Below are 19773 nucleotides of genomic sequence, written 5' to 3'. Positions count from 1 at the left end.
ACACACATGCACACGCGCGTGCATGCGTGCACACACACACACACACACACACAGTTTTCTCCTCCAAATCTAGCTCTCAGGATTTTTTCCCTGTTGTTATTTTTAGTATGCTACTTTATTTTGGTAAGCAGGATGGGGATAAAGCTGGATCTTTTTTGAAGGTAGAGATGTTTGAAAGAGGATAAGCTGATACAAATTTGTATCTCTGTTCAAAACTAGACAAGGTTCCCTAGAGAAAGGAGAGTAAGCTCCATCCTCTCTGGGGTACCAAGTGTGATCTGTGTGGCCCTGGGGCTCAGAAGAAGCCAGATGTGTGCCCACTGGGTGAGCAGCCCAGGAAAAAAGAACTCCCAGTTTCAGCCTCCAAAGGCTACCACTGTCACATGAGTCATGGCATGCGACAATTGCAGGATGGAATCCAGGCCTGAGGACTGTAGTAGGCTCAATACTGCTGCCGGCCAAACGTCCGTGCCCTAATCCCCAGAACGTGTAAAAGTTACTTTATACGGCAAAGACGTCCCAGCTGTGATTAAATTAAGGATCTCGTGATGGGGAGATTATTCTGGCTTATCCAGTGGGCCCTACATGTGATCACATGTGTCCTTTAAGAGAGAAGGAGGGGGAGACTGGACACACAGGAGTGGAGAAGGCCACTTGGCCACCTACTTAGAGACTGGGAGGATGTGGCCACATGCCAAGGACCATTGGCAGCCACTGATCAAACTAAATAATCAAAGTGAAAGTGAAAGACACTCAGTCATGTCTGACTCTGTGACCCCATGGACTATACAGTCCATGGAATTCTCCAGGCCAGAATACTGGAGTGGGTAGCCTTTCCCTTCTCCAGAGGATCTTCCCAACCCAGAGATCAAACCCCAGTCTCTCACATTGCAGGCAGATTCTTTACCAGCTAAGCCACAAGGGAAGCCCAAGAATATTGAATGGGTAGCCTATCCCTTGTCCAGTGGATCTTCCCAACCCAGAAACTGGACTGGAGTCTCCTGCATTGCAGGAAGATTCTTTATCAACTGAGCCATCAGGTAAGTTGAAGCAATGCCGAGAAATACTTGTTGCTTTTTACCTTTCATTTTGGGTACTTTGCTTTATAATGACACCGTGTATGGTACAGTAACAGATTGCTAGATAATTGAAATTAAAGATAAAACATGATAAACACTTGGAGACTATAGCTATGCTGAAGATATGGATGGATGGATGGATAGATGGGTGGGTGGATAAACAAACATGCTGGGAGACAGAGACATTAAGGCCCTGTTTCATATTCGACACATGGTGGGTAATTTAACATTCATCCAAAAAGATTGTCCAGAGGAAAGCTTGTGCTTACTGTTCATGAAGCTCTGAGGCATTGGGAAGGAAGTAGGTCATGTGGTCAGAACAGTCTTTTGATTTATTAATTCTTCAGCAAATTTCAGGGAACATAATCTATTACTGATCAAAAGATCCAGTTCCTAAATGAGGAAGAGTTGGATTTTCAGGACATAAAAATCACATGCGAACAACCCCCCTCCCTGCCAGAAGCTATGAGTCAGTTTAGAATATTAGAAAACATCATCACGGGCTCACTTGAGAGGGAAACTGTCTACATCTGGTGATCCAAAAACAAGAATACATCCAATTATCTCCTCCAATGAATACCATAAGCAGATGATTCCACTATGAAACTCTGGCAAAAAAAAAAATATGAAAATGCTATTAATGAAAGATTATGAAGTCTTTGGCTTCCCTGGTGGCTCAGTGGTAAAGAATCCACCTGCAATGCAGGAGACCTGGGTTTGATCTCTGGGTGGGGAAGATCCCCTGGAGAAGGGAATGACAACCCCCTCCAGTACTCTTGCCTGGGAAATCCCATGGACAGAGGAGCCTGGAGGGCTACAGTCCATGGGGTCACAAAAGTCTGATACAACTTACTGACTACACCACCACCACCATGAAGACTTTGTCCAAAGGCAAGAAGATCCCACATTTGTGCCAAGGCTGCAGCTCACCAAAGATATGAAGCAGCTGTCAAATTCTGTAAACAGAAACCTGCCCTTTCAAGGTCAAGGAACTCGGTGTGAAGTTGAGGTTCCTCTCAGGTCCTCTCCTGTGAGATTCTCCAGCCTGCCCTCATCTGAATGGAAATTAGCAAATGTCTTCAGCCTTTCTTCCTCTTCAAGGATTGTTGGTGAGCCTGGTGTCTACAACCCAGTCAACTCTGCAGAAAACCATAGCTTAGATGGAAAAATCACTTTGGGTTTCTGGCTCATCAGCAGTACTGCACATCTAATTAGCTCAACAATTGGTCCCTGTGATAAAATCAGCTAGTTTTATGTTCAAATGGCTGCTCGGTGGTAAGCAGTACTGTCACTCTCAACTTTGCACGGCATAAAGAAGTTGCTGAAGAAGCTGGTTATTAGGGGGTCACTGGGGGCAAACTAGTGAAGACTATTAAATTAGTAATCTGAGTCAACAATGTTATAATTAGTGCAGAGGGGTCCCGCCAGGGTTCAGATAAGATGATCCCCCCTAGATGCGGTGACAGAGCCACCAGCAATGCCAACTCTTACAGGAGAAAACAGTACATGTAAAATGACGGAAATCCATCTTCAGAACCTCCCCATTCTCAGAAGTAAACCCCAAAGTTTGTGATGAGATAGATTACAGACTCCTAGACCCTCATCCAGTATTGTTAAGGATAACTCTCCCAGATTAAAGACCCCTACTGCTTCAGGGATCTGTCCAAGGGTTACCCTGGAGAGGAAACCCTGGAAGCCAAGCCTCTGCTCCTTCACTGACCTGTGAGGAGGCAACTCGTGGTATCTGAGTCTCTCTCCCTACTTAGTGGACCTAATAAAAACCACATTATTCTTTAAGGTAAACATAAAAGCACAGATCAACCTCTTTAGGGTGTAAAAGCTAATTACACCCGCCTCTCACTGCACTGTGATTACTGATTTTTCTTTTCTCTTTTTCTGTGTGTCTTTATCAATTATATCAATTAAATGGACAGTTGGAAAATGATACAAGTCTTCAAAATTAGAAACAAGAGTCATGGGTGCATACAATTTTATATAAAGATACAGAGAGATATATTCATACCTATATCTAAACATGTCCATTAGATCCATTATATCTATACATCCATTATATCTATGTATGTTTATAGATAGAGTCAGAGATATAGAAATGGTTCCCTTTATATAAAATGCTTAAAACAGTAATTATCATGTAGTAAGTAGTCAGTACTATGGTTGCTGTTCTATTATCAATATCATATATACACATAGATATATCAACCATCAGTTCACTTGCGTTGCTCAGCTGTGTCCAACTCTTTGTGACCCCATGAATCGAAGCACACCAGGCCTCCCTGTCCATCACCAACTCCCAGAGTTTACCCAAACTCATGTGCATCAAGTCGGTGATGCCATCCAACCATCTCATCCTCTGTCGTCCCCTTCTCCTCCCACCTTCAATCTTTCCCAGCATCAGGGTCTTTTCCAATGAGTCAGCTCTTCACATGAGGTGGCCAAAGTACTGGAGTTTCAACTTCAACATCAGTCCTTCCAATGAACACCCAGGACTGATCTCCTTTAGAATGGACTGGCTGGATCTCCTTGCAATCCAAGGGACTCTCAAGAGACTTCTCCAACACCACAGTGCAAAAGCATCAATTCTTCAGCACTCAGCCTTCTTCACAGTCCAACTCTCACATCCATATATGACCATAGGAAAAACCATAGCCTTGACTAGACGGACCTTTGTTGGCAAAGTAATGTCTCTGCTTTTGAATATGCTATCTAGGTTGGTCATAACTTTCCTTCCAAGGAGCAAGCGTCTTTTAATTTCATGGCTGCAATGACCATCTGCAGTGATTGTGGAGCCCTCCAAAATAAAGTCTGACACTGTTTCCACTGTTTCCCCATCTATTTCCCATGAAGTGATGGGACCAGATGCCATGATCTTACTTTTCTGAATGTTGAGCCTTAAGCCAACTTTTTCACTCTCCTCTTTCACTTTCTTCAAGAGGCTTTTTAGTTTCTCTTCATTTTCTGCCATAGGGTGGTGTCATCTGCATATCTGACGTTAGTGATATTTCTCCTGGCGATCTTGATTCCAGCTTGCGCTTTTTCCAGCCCAGCAATTCTCATGATGTTCTCTGCATATAAGTTAAATAAGCAGGGTTGACTTATATGACTTAAATAAACAGCCTTTGCGAACTCCTTTTCCTATTTGGAACCAGTCTGTTGTTCCATGTCCAGTTCTAACTGTTGCTTCCTGACCTGCATATAGGGTTCTCAAGAGGTCAGGTGGTCTGGTATTCCCTTCTCTTTCAGAATTTTCCACAGTTTATTGTGATCCACACAGTCAAAGGCTTTGGCATAGTCAATAAAGCAGAAATAGATGTTTTTCTGGAACTCTCTTGCTTTTTCCATGATCCAGCGGATGTTGGCCATTTGATCTCTGGTTCCTCTGCCTTTTCTAAAACCAGCTTGAACATCTGGAAGTTCACCGTTCACGTATTGCTGAAGCCTGGCTTGGAGAATTTTGAGCATTACTTTACAGGCGTGTGAGATGAGTGCAATTGTGCGGTAGTTTGAGCATTCTTTGGCATTGCCTTTCTTCAGGATTGAAATGAAAACTGACCTTTTCCAGTCCTGTGGCCACTGCTGAGTTGTCCAAATTTGCTGGCATATTGAGTGCAGCACTTTCACAGCATCATCTTTCAGGATTTGAAATAGCTCAACTGAAATTCCATCACCTCCACTAGCTTTGTTTGTAGTGATGCTTCCTAAGGCCCACTTGACTTCACATTCCAGGATGTCTGGCTCTAGGTGAGTGACCACACCATCGTGATTATCTTGGTCATGAAGATCTTTTTTGTACAGTTCTTCTGTGTATTCCTGCCATGTCTTCTTAATATCTTATGTTTCTGGTTATTGATATTTCTCCCGGCAATCTTGATTCCAGCTTGTGCTTCTTCCAGCCCGGCGTTTCTCATGATGTACTCTGCTCTCTATATCTCTGCACATTACATAACTCAACAATGGTACCAGGATGCCTGCTAAAACTAGACTTGTTTGCTCTAACAGAGGAGCCAAAAAGCCACTAAGTCATAGAAAATCATCCTGGAGACTGCAGTCAGCTGCCTGGCGTGGACCAGGCGGGGGCAGGTGAAGGACCCTTTGCATATTGTCACACCAGCCACCTCTCGTGCACCAACTCAGATGCCCTTGGCCTCACCTCTCTCTTCCCCACAGTATCCGGACACTGCAGGGCAGACCACTGCTGTTGGGCAGAGGGTTGTACGGAGGCACTGGTCTAGAGTCAAGACTCTCTGGAGTTAGTCAGTTTGCCAGGAGAAAAGTACTGGACTTTCTACTCATCTGTCAGTATAATTCAGAGCCAGTTTTTATTTATGTATAAAACTAAAAGAGACATGACATTATTTGTTCTCTGAGTTGGTGATCAAGCAATTCTACGTGGGTACATGAACCACAATGGATATCTGGATGTTGGGGGCACAGAAGAGCCCAATTTTTATTTTTGAAATAGACCTTACTTTTAAAAGCCAAGGCTGTGATCCATGAAGGGGATATATGTATATATAGGAATGTATTTAATTCCCATGTCCCTAGGTACAGAACATCCAAAGAGCACTAGGTTAGAACAACTGTCAAGATTATTCATTGATTAACACTGAACAAGATTGTTCAAGATTAACATTCCCCCAATCTACAAAAGTAACGGAGAAATTATTGAAACAAGTAACACTTAATATCTAAATTTTACTTCATATGTCTATCAGTTATCTAAGGTCAATGGTCAATGTGGGTTCTACTCAAAGCTAAAGATAGAAACTATACTGGGGTAGAAACCAGACTATTAGGTGTAAGTTAGCCTCTTCGTCCTCATGTGGGAGGCACTAACCTTTTGACCTTAACCTCTTCAAGGTGAACACAAGAAGATCAACTCATTTTGAGATGGTCTGGAGGGAAATTAATATTCTTCTGGAGTTTTTAAGAGAGACTGTGAATCATTACATTAGGAAATCAATATATAGCACTAATTATATGTTACTTTTAGTATTAATAACATAACCTTTATAATTAAATATAGTGAGATTAAACCAAACAGAATGAACTGTGAAGTTTTTGCTTGGCGCTGGTCCTCTGTTGAACCTGCCACCGTGTCTCGTCTGCCCTAGGCACTTCTCTAACCCATCTCTCAAGTGCTACTGTTCTTCCGGCCCTAAGCCTCCTCTCTCATCATGCATTACTTTTCTCAAGTGATGGTATCAGCAACCAAGGCTTCATCTACCAAACTGAAGCTGAAATCCCAACAGTGATATGGGCTACCATCTGTTGAGCACTTTGCTACGCTCTATGCTTCACAAACATCAACCCAGTTAACAGTCATAATTATGTGTCCCCCAAAAAGATACGTGGAAATCCCAACTACCAGGACCTCAGCATGTGACCTCCCCTGGAGACATTAACAGAGGTGATGGAGTTAAATATGGTCATTAGCTAAGGCCTTGACCTAACGTGACTGGAGTTGTCATAAATGGTATTAATTTGGACCCAGAAACAGACGCACAAAGAGCCGATGATGAGAAGACAGGGAGAAGACAGTCGGCTACAAGCCCAGGAGAGAGTCCCCGAGCAGATTCAGTCCTGCCAACACCATGACTTTAAACACCCTGTGATTCAACAGGGCTGTGAGACCACAGATTTCTGCTGCTTAAGCATCCCATCTGTGGTGCTTTGTCATGGCAGCCCAAGCAGATTAATACAGAAAGAAGAAAAAAAAGAGACTCAGAGAGAGAGAGAGAAATTTGATGTTAAGTTGTATGTTCATCTGGATGAGCTGAGTTTAGGAGACATTCTTAAGAGCACGTTCTTCTATGGAGCAAAAGGGCTCTATTCCACGAGGCTGACAGAAATTTCCCAGAACATGCAAACGGAACACAGGGCCAGGTGCCAAGAACCAGACTCTTCCTCCACAGGTGGCCTGGGAGGGAGATGGGACCTACCTTCTGGTAGTCCTCCTTGGACTTCAGGGCTGCCCCCACGTGCTCGGCAGAGGTCGGGTAGATGGCTGAGCGGTACTGAGAGCCATGGTCGTTGCCTTGGCGCATGCCTGGGGAAGTGGAAAGCGTAGGGTTACTGGGGTGGCCTGGGCCATGAGGCCAGTGTCACACGTCCTTCAGGACTCACGTCCTGCTAAGTGCTCGTTTCAGTTTCATCCTGACACAACTCTCCTTGAACAAGCAGGCAATGTATCTGTTTTGCTTTGCCTGTTTTAATTATAACGTATCTGCGTTTTAGGAAAATTTATCTCAAGTCTCGCATCATAGTAGATGCTCTACAAACATGCATTCTTCCATGCAGATATTGAAGTTATAACCATTTTTTGATTGTGAAGCTCTGTGATAACACACTGTTTCTGTGGATTCTGATGAGAGACTGTGTGGCAGGTGGTACCATCCCTTGCTTGGCAGATAAGGAAATGGAATAATATGCGGAGAAGTGCCTGGCGTGGTGCCCTACACAGAGGAGACGCCTAATAAATGACAAAGTGACTGATGCTCAACGGGTTTAAAGAGTTTGCCTAAGGTCACACACCCAGTCAAAGGAAAACCTGGCATTTTCAAGTTAGCCCAGGGCACTTTCCCAGTCACAGCAGCTCGAGTGTAGAGCTAACAGTAGCTCAAGGTCAACTTCTAACTGAATGGTGGGGTCCCCATCATACACTGCCACCGGCCTGTCAGAGATCCCCTACAGATCCCCATGCTGCTGAGGAAAGAACTTCACACACATTTACTGCGTCACTAAAGCATCGGTTTCAGTTTAACAAGTACCCGCAAACTCCCCCCATAAAAGATGCAACCTTCCTAAAGCAACAGATCCAAGTTCCCCAGCCCGCAGTGTAGGTGCTGCTGCTGTTGCTGTTGGGTTGCTCGGTCCTGTCCAACTCTGTGACCCCGTGGAGAAAAGCCCCCAGGATCCTCTGTCTCTGCCCATGGGATTCTCCAGGCAAGAACACTGGAACGATTGCCATGCCCTCCTCCAGCCAGCTTAGGTGACTTCTAGAAATCCCATTCTCTCACCTGTGGAACCCCCTCCTCTCCTCCATATACAAAGGTCACAAGGGGGATCAGGAACTCATTATTAAAAAGCCAATATCAATAATGACATTGAAATATTAATATTGTATCCTAAAGATTAACCATCCCATACCTCCAATAAGCACTGAGTAATATCAAATTGGGATATCTATTTCATTTCTTTGTAAGTTATATATTCATTTAAGTATTATAGTGGTGGTACTATAGTGTAGATACATATTAGTAGGAGCTTCCAAGGTGGTGTTAATGGTAAAGAATCCACCAGCTAATAGGAGACAGACACTGCTTTGATCCCTGGGTCGGGAAGATCCCTTGGAGGAGGGCATGGCAACCCACTCAAGTATTCTTGCCTGGAGAATCCCATGGACAGAGGAGCCTGGCAGGCTACAGTCCATAGGGTCGCAGAGTCAGACACGACTGAAGTGACTTAGCACGCACCAATGCATATATTATATTAAGTATTATTTATAGTATATGATATGTATGTATTCTTGTAAATGTTACTTAAGAGACTGTGTAAGAGAGTGGATAAATATACATTCCAGACTGTTCTCTGTCTTCTTCAGTTTTCCCTCCTTCTCTTACAAGTAGGGCTCCTCCAGTGTGACTATATCCCACCCTTTTGTCCTAACATCTATTTGCATAATGGCAGGAGGGTAGCATCACAGTTCCTTCTGAAATATTCCTGTGAAGAAAAAGCACTGCCAGATCACTGATTTTTACATCAAGTCACATCCCTCTCCATTTGGCACAAGATGCAGAAAACCAGGTTCTCCACGTGGCAGTCAGTCAGTTCAGTCACTCAGTCGTGTCTGACTCTTTGCAACCCATTGACTGCAGCACGCCAGGCCTCTGTCCACCACCAACTCCCAGAGATTGCCCAAACTCATGTCCATCGAGTCGATGATAGCATCCAATCATCTCTTCCTCTGTTGTGCCCTTCTTTTCCCACCTTCAATCTTTCCCAGCATCAGGGTCTTTTTAAATGACTCAGTTCTTTGCATCAGGTGGCCAAAGTGCTGGAGTTTCAGCTTCAGCATCAGTCCTTCCAATGAATATTCAGGACTGATTTTCTTTAGGATTGACTGGTTTGATCTTCTTGCAGTCTAAGGGACTCTCAAGAGTATTCTCTGACATCACAGTTCAAAAGCATCAATTCTTTGGTGCTCAGCTTTCTTTATAGTCCAACTCTCACATCCATACATGACTACTGGAAAAACTATAGCTTTGACTAGACAGACTTTTGTTGGCAAAGTAATGTATCTGCTTTTTAATATGCTGTCTAGGTTGGTCATAGCTTTTCTTCCAAGGAGCAAGCATCTTTTAATTTCATGGCTGCAGTCACCATCTGCAGTGATTTTGGAGCCCCCAAAAGTAAAGTCTGACACTGTTTCCATTGTTTTGATCTTTATTTTTTTTGAATGTTGAGTTTTAAGCCAGCTTTTTCACTCTCCTCTTTCATTTTTATCAAGAGGCTCTTCAGTTCCTCTTCACTTTCTGCCATAAGGGTGGCAGAGTCATCTGAGGTTATTGTGTATCTGAGGTTATTGATATTCCTCTCAGCAATCTTGATTCCAGCTTGTGCTTCATCCAGCCTGGCATTTCACATGATGTGCTCTGCATAGAAGTTAAATAAGCAAGGTGACAACATGCAGCCTTGACGTATTCCTTCCCCAATTTGGAACCAGTTTGTTGTTCCATGTCCAGTTCTAACTGCTGCTTCTTGACCTGCATAAGATTTCTCAGGAGGCAGGTAAGGTGGTCTGCTATTACCATCTCTTGAAGAATTTTCCACAGTTTGTTGTGACCAACACAGTCAAAAGCTTTGGTGTAATCAATAAAGCAGAAGTAGATGTTTTTCTGGAATCCTCTTGCTTTTTCTATGATCCAACAGATGTTGGCAATTTGATCTCTGGTTCCTCTGCCTTTTCTAAATTCAGCTTGAACATCTGGAAGTTCACCGTTCACATACTGCTGAAACCTCACTTGGAGAATTTTGAGCATTACTTTGCTAGTATATGAGATGAGTCCAATTGTGCAGTAGTTTGAACAGTCTTTGGCATTGCCCTTCTTTGGGATTGGAATGAAAACTGACCTTTTCCAGTCCTGTGGCCACTGCTGAGTTTTCCAAATTTGCTGGCATATTGAGTGCAGCACTTTCACAGCATCACCTATTAGGATTTGAAAGAGCTCAGCTAGAATTCCATCGCCTCTACTAGTTTTGTGCATAGTGATGCTTCCTAAGGCCCACTTGACTTCACATTCCAGGATGTCTGGCTCTAGGTGAGTGACCACACCATTATGTTTATCTGGGTCATGAAGATCTTTTTCGTATAGTTCTTCTCTGTATTCTTGCTACCTCTTCTTAATATCCTCTGCTTCTGTTAGGTCCATACCATTTCTGTTCTTTATTGTGCCCATTTTTGCATGAAATGTTCCCTTGGTATCTCTAATTTTCTTGAAGAGATATCTAGTCTTTCCCGTTCTATTGTTTTCGTCTATTTCTTTGCATTGATCACTGAGGAAGGCTTTCTTATCTCTCCTTGGTATTCTTTGGAACTCTGCATTCAAATGGGTATATCTTTCCTTTTCTCCTTTGCCTTTTGCTTCTCTTCTTTTCACAGCTATTTTGTAAGGCCTCCCCAGGCAGCCATTTTGCTTTTTTGCATTTCTTTTCCATGGGGATGGTCTTGATCCCTGCCTCCTTACAGTGTCACGAACCTCCGTCCATAGTTCGTCAGGCACTGTGTCTAGCAGATCTGATCCCTTGTCGTAAGGGATTTGATTAGGTCATGCCTGAATGGGCTAGTGGTTTTCCCTACTTTCTTCAATATAAGTCTGAATTTGGCAATAAGGAGTTCATGATCTGAGCCACAGTCAGCTCCCGGTCTTGTTTTTGCTGACTGTATAGAGCTTCTCCATCTTTGGCTGCAAAGAACATAATCAATCTGATTTCGGTGTTGACCATCTGGTAATGTCCATGTGTAGAGTCTTCTGTTGTGTTGTTGGAAGAGGGTGTTTGCTATGACGAGTGCATTCTCTTGGCAAAACTCTGTTAGCCTTTGCCTTGCTTCATTTTGGCCAAATTTGCCTGTTACTCCAGGTATCCTGACTACTTACTTTTGCAACTCCATGTGCAGTTGTTTAAATCTTTTTTTTTTTTTTTAAGAGAAATAGCATGTGAGGAAAAGAGAGCCTGCAGATGGTTATATTATTTATATTTTTCAACAAGTTTGAGTAAGATTACATACATCTTGTACACAGAAGACAATAATTATCTGTGTGTGTATCTGGAGGTCTCTAAATTATCATAAGATTATGGAAAATTGTGGCTTATGGATAAAGACCTGCTTTTGAGAAAACAGAGTGAGAATAATGAAGAATCCCTCCCAGGATATGGTTTACAGTGGGCTCTTGCACTGGTGATATTTTCACAGATTATCTGGCAGAAGGATGACACAGTGAAACCCTTAAGTCTACCTCCATGTCTAGAGCTCCTCTTATAGTGACATGACAACCTAAGGGGTAGAAACACCTGGGAGATTTCACAACATTGTGTGTCTGGGTGGAAAAGAGGCACACGGCTGTCATCCTGGGCAAGCATGAAAGGTAACTGTTGCTGTCTAGTCACTCACTTGTGTCCGACTCCTTCTGACCCCGTGGACTGTAGCCCACCAGGTTCCTCTCTCCACGGGATTTCCCAGGCAAGAATACTGGAGTGGGTTGCTATTTCCTCCTCCAGGGCATCTTCCCGACCCAAGGGTTGAACTGGCAGCTCCTACATTGGCAGGTGGATTCTTTACTGCTGATCCACCAGACAAGCCCATGTATGGGGATGGATTTTTATAAAAAATAATTCATGGATTTATTTATACAATGAAGAGTTCATACTACTACTGCACTCTGGGACAGGAATTTCTGGACTCTTCCTTGAATCATGACCCCTTGACTCTACATTCTAACTTGATCATTGTAACATTGATCACTGTAACACTGTCATACTGATATGGCTCCTGCCACTGCTGTCCCTGTCTTCCTGTGCAGATTTGGGCTGTCCCCAACACACTGTGCACAGAGGCGTAACTTTAAAGAGGGGTGACTTGAAGACCTCCCTGGTGGTCCAGTGGGTAAGACTCTGCCTTCCAATGCAGAGGCTGCTGGTTCAATTCCTGGTCAGGGAGCTAAGATCCCACAAGCCTCGTGGCCAAAAAGCAAAACATAAAACAGAAACAATATTGTAACAAATTCAACAAAGACTTTAAAAATGGTCCCCATTAAAAAAAAAAATTTTTTTTTTTTTTTTTTACAAAGAGAGGAATAATTTTATGGGCATTACCCATAGCTCTACATCAGACTCACTGAACCTGTTACCTTTTGTACAAACCCAGACTACACATCAATTGGACAGATGGAAGTTATTCACACAGTTACAGCCACATCTGTGGGCAGAAATCTTTCCAATTTTAATTTACAGCCTGGACCTCCTGATCACGTCCGTTATTGGATGTTCTAATAAAACTAAAAGCTCCTCCTGTCAGAAACAATACACTCTCTTCCTGGTCACTCTGGCTAAACCCCTGACTGACCAGAAAGCATGACAAGAGAGTGTTAAAGAGATGTAGTAGTGGATGGAGAGAAAACATCAAAACCTTTGTTCAGATTTCTGTAAGTCTTGAGTGATACTAGATTAGGAGTTAACTCTCCATTGTACTCAAGGATAAGGTTATTTTGATTATATTTTCCCATCAGAGTTCATCCTCGGGAAGAGGTGTAATATCTTAAACTCAAACCATACATCCATATCCACACACACGTGTGTGTATTTGGTCACCTGCAATCCATGTACTTTCCTTTAACTAATGAAGGCACTTATTAAATGGATGTGTGTGTGTGTGTGTGTGTGTGTGTGTGTGTTCCGTCATGTCTGATGCTTTGAGACCCCATGGACTGAAGACTGCCAGGCTCCACTATACATAGAGTTTTCCAGACAAGAATACTGGAGTGGGTTGTCATTTCCTACTCCAGTATTAAATGGGTAGAAGCTTCAAATCTGAAAGCAGATGGTTCACTAGGATATATGATCTGATGCTCAACAGATTGAGAAACATATAGAACTCCGGCTTTTCTGTTCTTATTACTTTTAATACATTGCATTTGTAGATGTTTAGCATCATTAAACTTTCCACCATTTCTTTCAGCCTCCATTGGTTTATATAATGAATGCAAAACAGTAATTCAGACGTGAGGAAAACCTGTTTACTAAATCTCGTGTAAGAAATCTAGGACTTAGAGCTGCAAGAGATTGTTTTCAAGTCTGTCTCTACCACTGACACATTTTACATTTTATGCAAATTTCCTAATCTTTCTGAGTTTCAAACCTCTTCTGTAGAACAAGGATTATAAGGGCCTAACCTATCGATTTGTTTGAGAAGTAAATGAGAGGAAATTTAAAACAGATCGTCAAATACAAAAAAATTATGTTAAATCATTTTATTTTTAAAAATTTTCTTAATCTTAGAAAAGCTCCTAATAACTAGTTTGAAATAAAAATAACAAATGATGTCACACAAGATACTCTAGTGCTTAGTTGCTCAGTTGTGTCTGACTCTTTGTGACCCCATGGACTGTAGCCCATCAGGCTCCTCTGTCCATGGGATTTCCCAGGCAAAAATACTGGGGTGGGTACTCAAGGAGTAATCCTTTTTCCCCAGAAAAGCATTATTTAAATTAATACCTCAGATACTCAAACAGCAGGGGTCACACAGGTAAATGATCATGATTCATTTTACATGTGTAGAAATGTATTATTCTGTTTTTTTTTTAATTTATTTTTTAACATTTTATTTTATTTTTTACCTTTACAATATTGTATTGGTTTTGCCATATATCGAAATGAATCCGCCACTGGTATACACGTGTTCCCCATCCTGAACCCTCCTCCCTCCTAACTCCCCATACCCTCCCTCTGGGTCATCCCAGTGCACCAGCCCCAAGCATCCAGTATCGTGCATCGAACCTGGACTGGCAACTCGTTTCATGTATGATATTATACATATTTCAATGCCATTCTCCCAAGTAAGCCAGAAAGAAAAATACCAATACAGTATACTAACGCATATATATGGAATTTAGAAAGATGGTAACAAAAACCCTGTATTATTCTGTTTTTAACTAGTTTATTACTTTTTTAAAAACTAGAATTACCCTCCCAGTTATATTTTAACTTTGTTAATCTCCATCCTAGCTCCTCATTTCAACAGATCCAAACCTAAGAAAAGGGAAAAACTCTTTGAGTGAATTCTCCCTCCCCTGCTCCTACCCATGAAGAGCTTTCAAATGCAATGTCCTCACTCTTGGTCTCTAATTTGAAATTAGGAAAAATCTGGCCTGTTAATATTATCTTGTCTCTCTCAAGCTCACACCCACTGGCTTACCAAAAAGGGAGAAAGAAAGACTTGCAGAGTGGGTGGTAGGAAGAAACAAAACAATTAAAAATTATTTAAAAAAAACGCAATTTTGAAAGGCCTTCTTTCTGATTTCCTGGCTTCTTTACTTCCTTCCACTCATTCATCCATTTTCCCCTGAATCAGGCAAGGTACTAGGTCCTGGGATTCAGAAATAAGACAGTCTCATTTTCCAATGAGGTCCCCCTCCTAGTACAGGGAATGCCATCCGAGGATTTAAACCTACATGTCCCTGACGCGCTTTCTCTTTCCAAGACTGATACACAAGAAGTCGGAGCAAACCGACGGAAGACAGCGGGACAAAGTGTGTGTGCACGGTGCAACTGGTGGCGGGCGGAGAATCCCAGCCCGAGACCCAGGAACAAGGACGAGCTTGGTCTACGCTGAGGGCTGTGAGGAGACAAGACTGGGTTCCGCCAAGTGTCCTGCAAGGAAGTGAAGTCGGTTGCTTGTGTGTGAGACCACACAGGTATTTTGAAAGGACACACAGGAGACCAGAGATGCATGGAAAGATCCATTTCGAGGGAGCCACAGATTCCGGTGGGACCCTGAGTGAGCATAATCATCAAAAATCCAGAGCTCTCTTTCACACTGATTCAATGAGTGTTGCAAAGTTCATTGTGCCTTCCACTTGGCTTTGGGAAAACAAAGATAAATTATTGACATTTAGCTGGCTGTCTTCACATCCCAGGAAAGTAAACAATGGACTTGCTGCAGGGGGTGAGGAGAGAATAACTGGCTCAGAAACAACATTCTGTACTTAAAATTCTTCCAGAACCCTCTCTGCACTGACTAATGGGGACTGGGCTTTGGGGCATTCTTGGAAAGAACTCACCTCTTGGCATCCACAACTGTTTGAGGTTTCGCCATCTACCTTCTCCAAATAAGATCTGAAAGGACAAGCTATCCTGAGACTGCTCTTAGATTTCCCTCTCTCTCAGCAGGGTCAGAGAAAGTGCTGGAAAAAAGAGAAATGCTTAGTCTATAATGAAGCAAAAAGACTGAGCAGATGACTTCTCATCTACCCAGTAGCCCTCTAAACTTTAGCTCCTCATTGGGTGCTAGCCCTTTTTTACATATTCAGACTTGAGAGATGAGAAATGTGTGTGAACGTGGGAATTTTAAAGGGAAGTTCACACTATGAGTTGTTGAGAGGTAATTATTTTAAGAAATTTTAGGAGTCACCAGCTGATAGTGAACAACAGAGCAAGGAAGGACACATTCCTAAGGGTCTGGGGTTACTGACTGTGTTGAGAACTTCAAAGGGGCAACTTCACTAGAGGACTACCCATGTTGGATGCAGAAACAGGGTGACTCCCACCAGGATAAATCTGTATTCTCTTCTACAGACTGTTGCTAGGGAGAAAAACAGATCTCGAGCCACGTCTGCTGAATGAAGCAGAGAAACTGGCATGAGTTTTGTCAAGAGATGGTTCTGTTTCTAATTCCACCTCTGTGCAATTATTAACTGGGCAACCTCAGGCAAGGGACTAGACCCATCTAAGCTTCAGTGACTTTATTTGGGAAGATGGGGATGGTGATGTGTACTTCACAGGGTTGTAAGGTGTCTTACATAGAAGCTCAATAAACACATCTCCCCTGTCCCCTTGTGACTTCTAATGCAGAAATTCAAGGAGGAGAAGTTTTCAACCTAGTACTTAACAAATTTTAAAATTCTGTCAAGAAAAAGAGTCACTGGGCATCTAGCTGAGTCCAGTAAACTTGTAAGAGCTTTAGCTATAACAGACCATTGAGCCTGATCTCAGTTTCCAGAAATGTATGTAATGTATCAACAGAGAAATGTCTACAGTGTATCAACAAACAGATACAAATGAAGAGAAGCAAGCTGTGATCACTAGGATGAACATGGATCCACCTAGAATCCACACATTTTAACCTCTCTGGCCTCAATTCATCATATACAGTAAGGATTTCGGTTCAGTTCAGTTCAGTTCAGTCCCTCAGTTGTGTCCAGCTCTTTGCGACCCCATGAATCGCAGCACGCCAGGCCTCCCTGTCCATCACCAACTCCCGGAGTTCACTCAAACTCACGTCCATCGAGTCAGTGATGCCTTTCAGCCATCTCATCCTCTGTCATCCCCTTCTCCTCCTGCCCCCAATCCCTTCCAGCATCAGAGTCTTTTCCAATGAGTCAACTCTTTACGTGAGGTGGCCAAAGTACTGGAGTTTCCGCTTTAGCATCATTCCTTCCAAAGAACACCCAGGGCTGATCTCCTTCAGAATGGACTGGGTGGATCTCCTTGCAGTCCAAGGGACTCTCAAGAGTCTTCTCCAACACCACAGTTCAAAAGCATCAATTCTTCGGTGCTCAGTCTTCTTCACAGTCCAACTCACATGCATACATGACCACTGGAAAAACCATAGCCTTGACTAGATGGACCTTTGTTGACAAAGTAATGTCTCTGCTTTTGAATATGCTATCTAGGTTGGTCATAACTTTCCTTCCAAGGAGTAAGCGTCTTTTAATTTCATGGCTGCAGTCACCATCTGCTCTGATTTTGGAGCCCAGAAAAATAAAGTCTGACACTGTTTCCACTGTTTGCCCATCTATTTCCCATGAAGTGATGGGACCAGATGCCATGATCTTAGTTTTCTGAATGTTGAGGGTTAAGCCAACTTTTTCACCGCCCACTTTCACTTTCATCAAGAGGCTCTTTAGTTCCTCTTCACTTTCTGCCATAAGGGGGGTGTCATCTGCATACCTAAAGTTATTGATATTTCTCCTGGCAACCTTGATTCCAGCTTGTGCTTCTTCCAGCCCGGCATTTCTCATGATGTACTCTGCATACAAGTTAAATAAGCAGGGTGACAATATACAGCCTTGACGTACTCCTTTTCCTATTTGGAACCAGTCTGCTGTTCCATGTGCAGTTCTAACTGTTGCTTCCTGACCTGCATATAGGTTTCTCAAGAGGCAGGTCAGGTGGTCTGGTATTCCTATCTCTTTCAGAATTTTCCACAGTTTATTGTGATCCACACAGTCAAAGGCTTTGGCATAGTCAATAAAGCAGAAATAGATGTTTTTCTGCAATCTCTTGCTTTTTCGATGATCCAGCAGATGTTGGCAATTTGATCTCCGGTTCTTCTGCCGTTTCTAAAACCAGCTTGAACATCTCAAAGTTCATGGTTCATGTATTGCTGAAGCCTGGCTTAGAGAATTTTGAGCATTATTTTACTAGTGTGTGAGATGAGTGCAATTGTGTGGTAGTTTGAGCATTCTTTGGCATTGCCTTATCTTGAGATTGAAATGAAAACTGACCTTTTCCAGTCCTGTGGCCACTGCTGAGTTTTCCAAATTTGCTGGCATACTGAGTGTAGCACTTTCACAGCATCATCTTTCAGGATTTGAAATAGCTCAACTGAAATTCCATCACCTCCACTAGCTTTGTTCATCGTGATGCTTTCTAAGGCCCACTTGACTTCACATTCCAGGATGTCTGGCTCTAGGTGAGTGATCACACCGTCATGATTATCTTGGTCATGAAGATCTTTTTTGTACAGTTCTTCTGTGTATTCTTGCCACCTCTTCTTAATATCTTATGCTTCTTTTAGGTCCATACCATATCTGTCCTTTATCGAGCCCATCTTTGCATGAAATGTTCCCTTGGTATCTCTAATTTTCTTGAAGAGATCTCTAGTCTTTCCCATTCTGTTGTTTTCTTTTTTTTTGTTTGTTTCTTATATGATATTATACATGTTTTAATGCCATTCTCTCAAGTCGTCCCCCCTCTTCCATCTCCCACAGAGTCCAAAAGACTGTTCTATACATCTGTGTCTCTTTTGCTGTCTCACATACAGGGTTGTCGTTACCATCTTTCTAAATTCCATATATATGCATTAGTATACTGTATTGGTGTTTTTCTTTCTGGCTTACTTCACTCTGTATAATAGGCTCCAGTTTCATCCACCTCATTAGAACTGATTCAAATGTATTCTTTTTAATGGCTGAGTAATACTCCATTGTGTATATGTACCACAGCTGTCTTATCCATTCATCTGCTGATGGACATCTAGGTTTCTTCCATGTCCTGGCTATTATAAACAGTGCTGCGATGAACATTGGGGTACACGTGTCTCTTTCAATTCTGGTTTCCTTGGTGTGTATGCCCAGCAGTGGGATTGCTGGGTTGTATGGGCAAATCAATCAATGTAATACACCACATTAACAAATTGAAAAATAAAAGCCATATGATTATCTCAATAGATGCAGAGAAAGCCTTTGACAAAATTCAACATCCATTTATGATAAAAACTCTCCAGAAAGCAGGAATAGAAGGAACATACCTCAACATAATAAAAGCTACATAAGACAGACCCACAGCAAACATTATCCTCAATGGTGAACAATTGAAAGCATTTCCCCTAAAGTCAGGAACAAGACAAGGGTGCCCACTCCCACCACTACTATTCAACATAGTTTTGGAAGTTTTGGCCACAGCAATCAGAGCAGAAAAAGAAATAAAAGGAATCCAGATTGGAAAAGAAGAAGTAAAATTCTCACTGTTTGCAGATGACATGATCCTCTACATAGAAAACCCTAAAGACTCCACCATAAAATTACTGGAGCTAATCAATGAATATAGTAAAGTTGCAGGATATAAAATCAACACACCGAAATCCCTTGCATTCCTATACACTAATATTGAGAAAACAGAAAGAGAAATTAAGGAAACAATTCCATTCACCATTGCAACGAAAAGAATAAAATACTTAGCAATATATCTACCTAAAGAAACTAAAGATCTATATATAGAAAACTATAAAACACTGGTGAAAGAAATCAAAGAAGACACTAACAGATGGAGAAATATACCATGTTCATGGATCAAAAGAATCAGTATGGTGAAAATGAGTATACTACCCAAAGCAATCTATAGATTCAATGCAATCCCTATCAAGCTACTAACGGTATTTTTCACAGAGCTATAACAAATAATTTCACAATTTGTATGGAAATACAAAAAAATGTCGAATAGCCAAAGCAATCTTGAGAAAGAAGAATGGAACTGGAGGAATCAACCTGCCTGACTTCAGGCTCTACTACAAAGCCACAGTCATCAAGACAGTATGGTACTGGCACAAAGACAGAAATATAGATAAATGTTGTTTTCCTCTATTTCTTTGCATTGATTACTGAGGAAGGCTTTCTTATCT

General features: G+C 42.2%; 1 protein-coding gene across 2 annotated transcripts in view; it reads right to left on the bottom strand.

Annotated features, from left to right (window-relative positions):
* The window catches only part of MSRA (methionine sulfoxide reductase A), a 388272-nt gene that overhangs the window by 92801 nt on the left and 275698 nt on the right, over positions 1-19773 (bottom strand). For both annotated transcript variants that reach the window (XM_070376149.1, XM_070376148.1), the window contains one exon: positions 7040-7146. In XM_070376149.1, the coding sequence (XP_070232250.1) occupies positions 7040-7146 (107 nt within the window). The remainder of the gene's footprint in view (positions 1-7039; positions 7147-19773) is intronic.

This window comes from Bos mutus, chromosome 8, assembly GCF_027580195.1.
Source record: "Bos mutus isolate GX-2022 chromosome 8, NWIPB_WYAK_1.1, whole genome shotgun sequence".
Taxonomy (NCBI): Eukaryota; Metazoa; Chordata; class Mammalia; order Artiodactyla; family Bovidae; genus Bos; species Bos mutus.
This window is presented reverse-complemented; position numbering and strand designations above follow the sequence as displayed.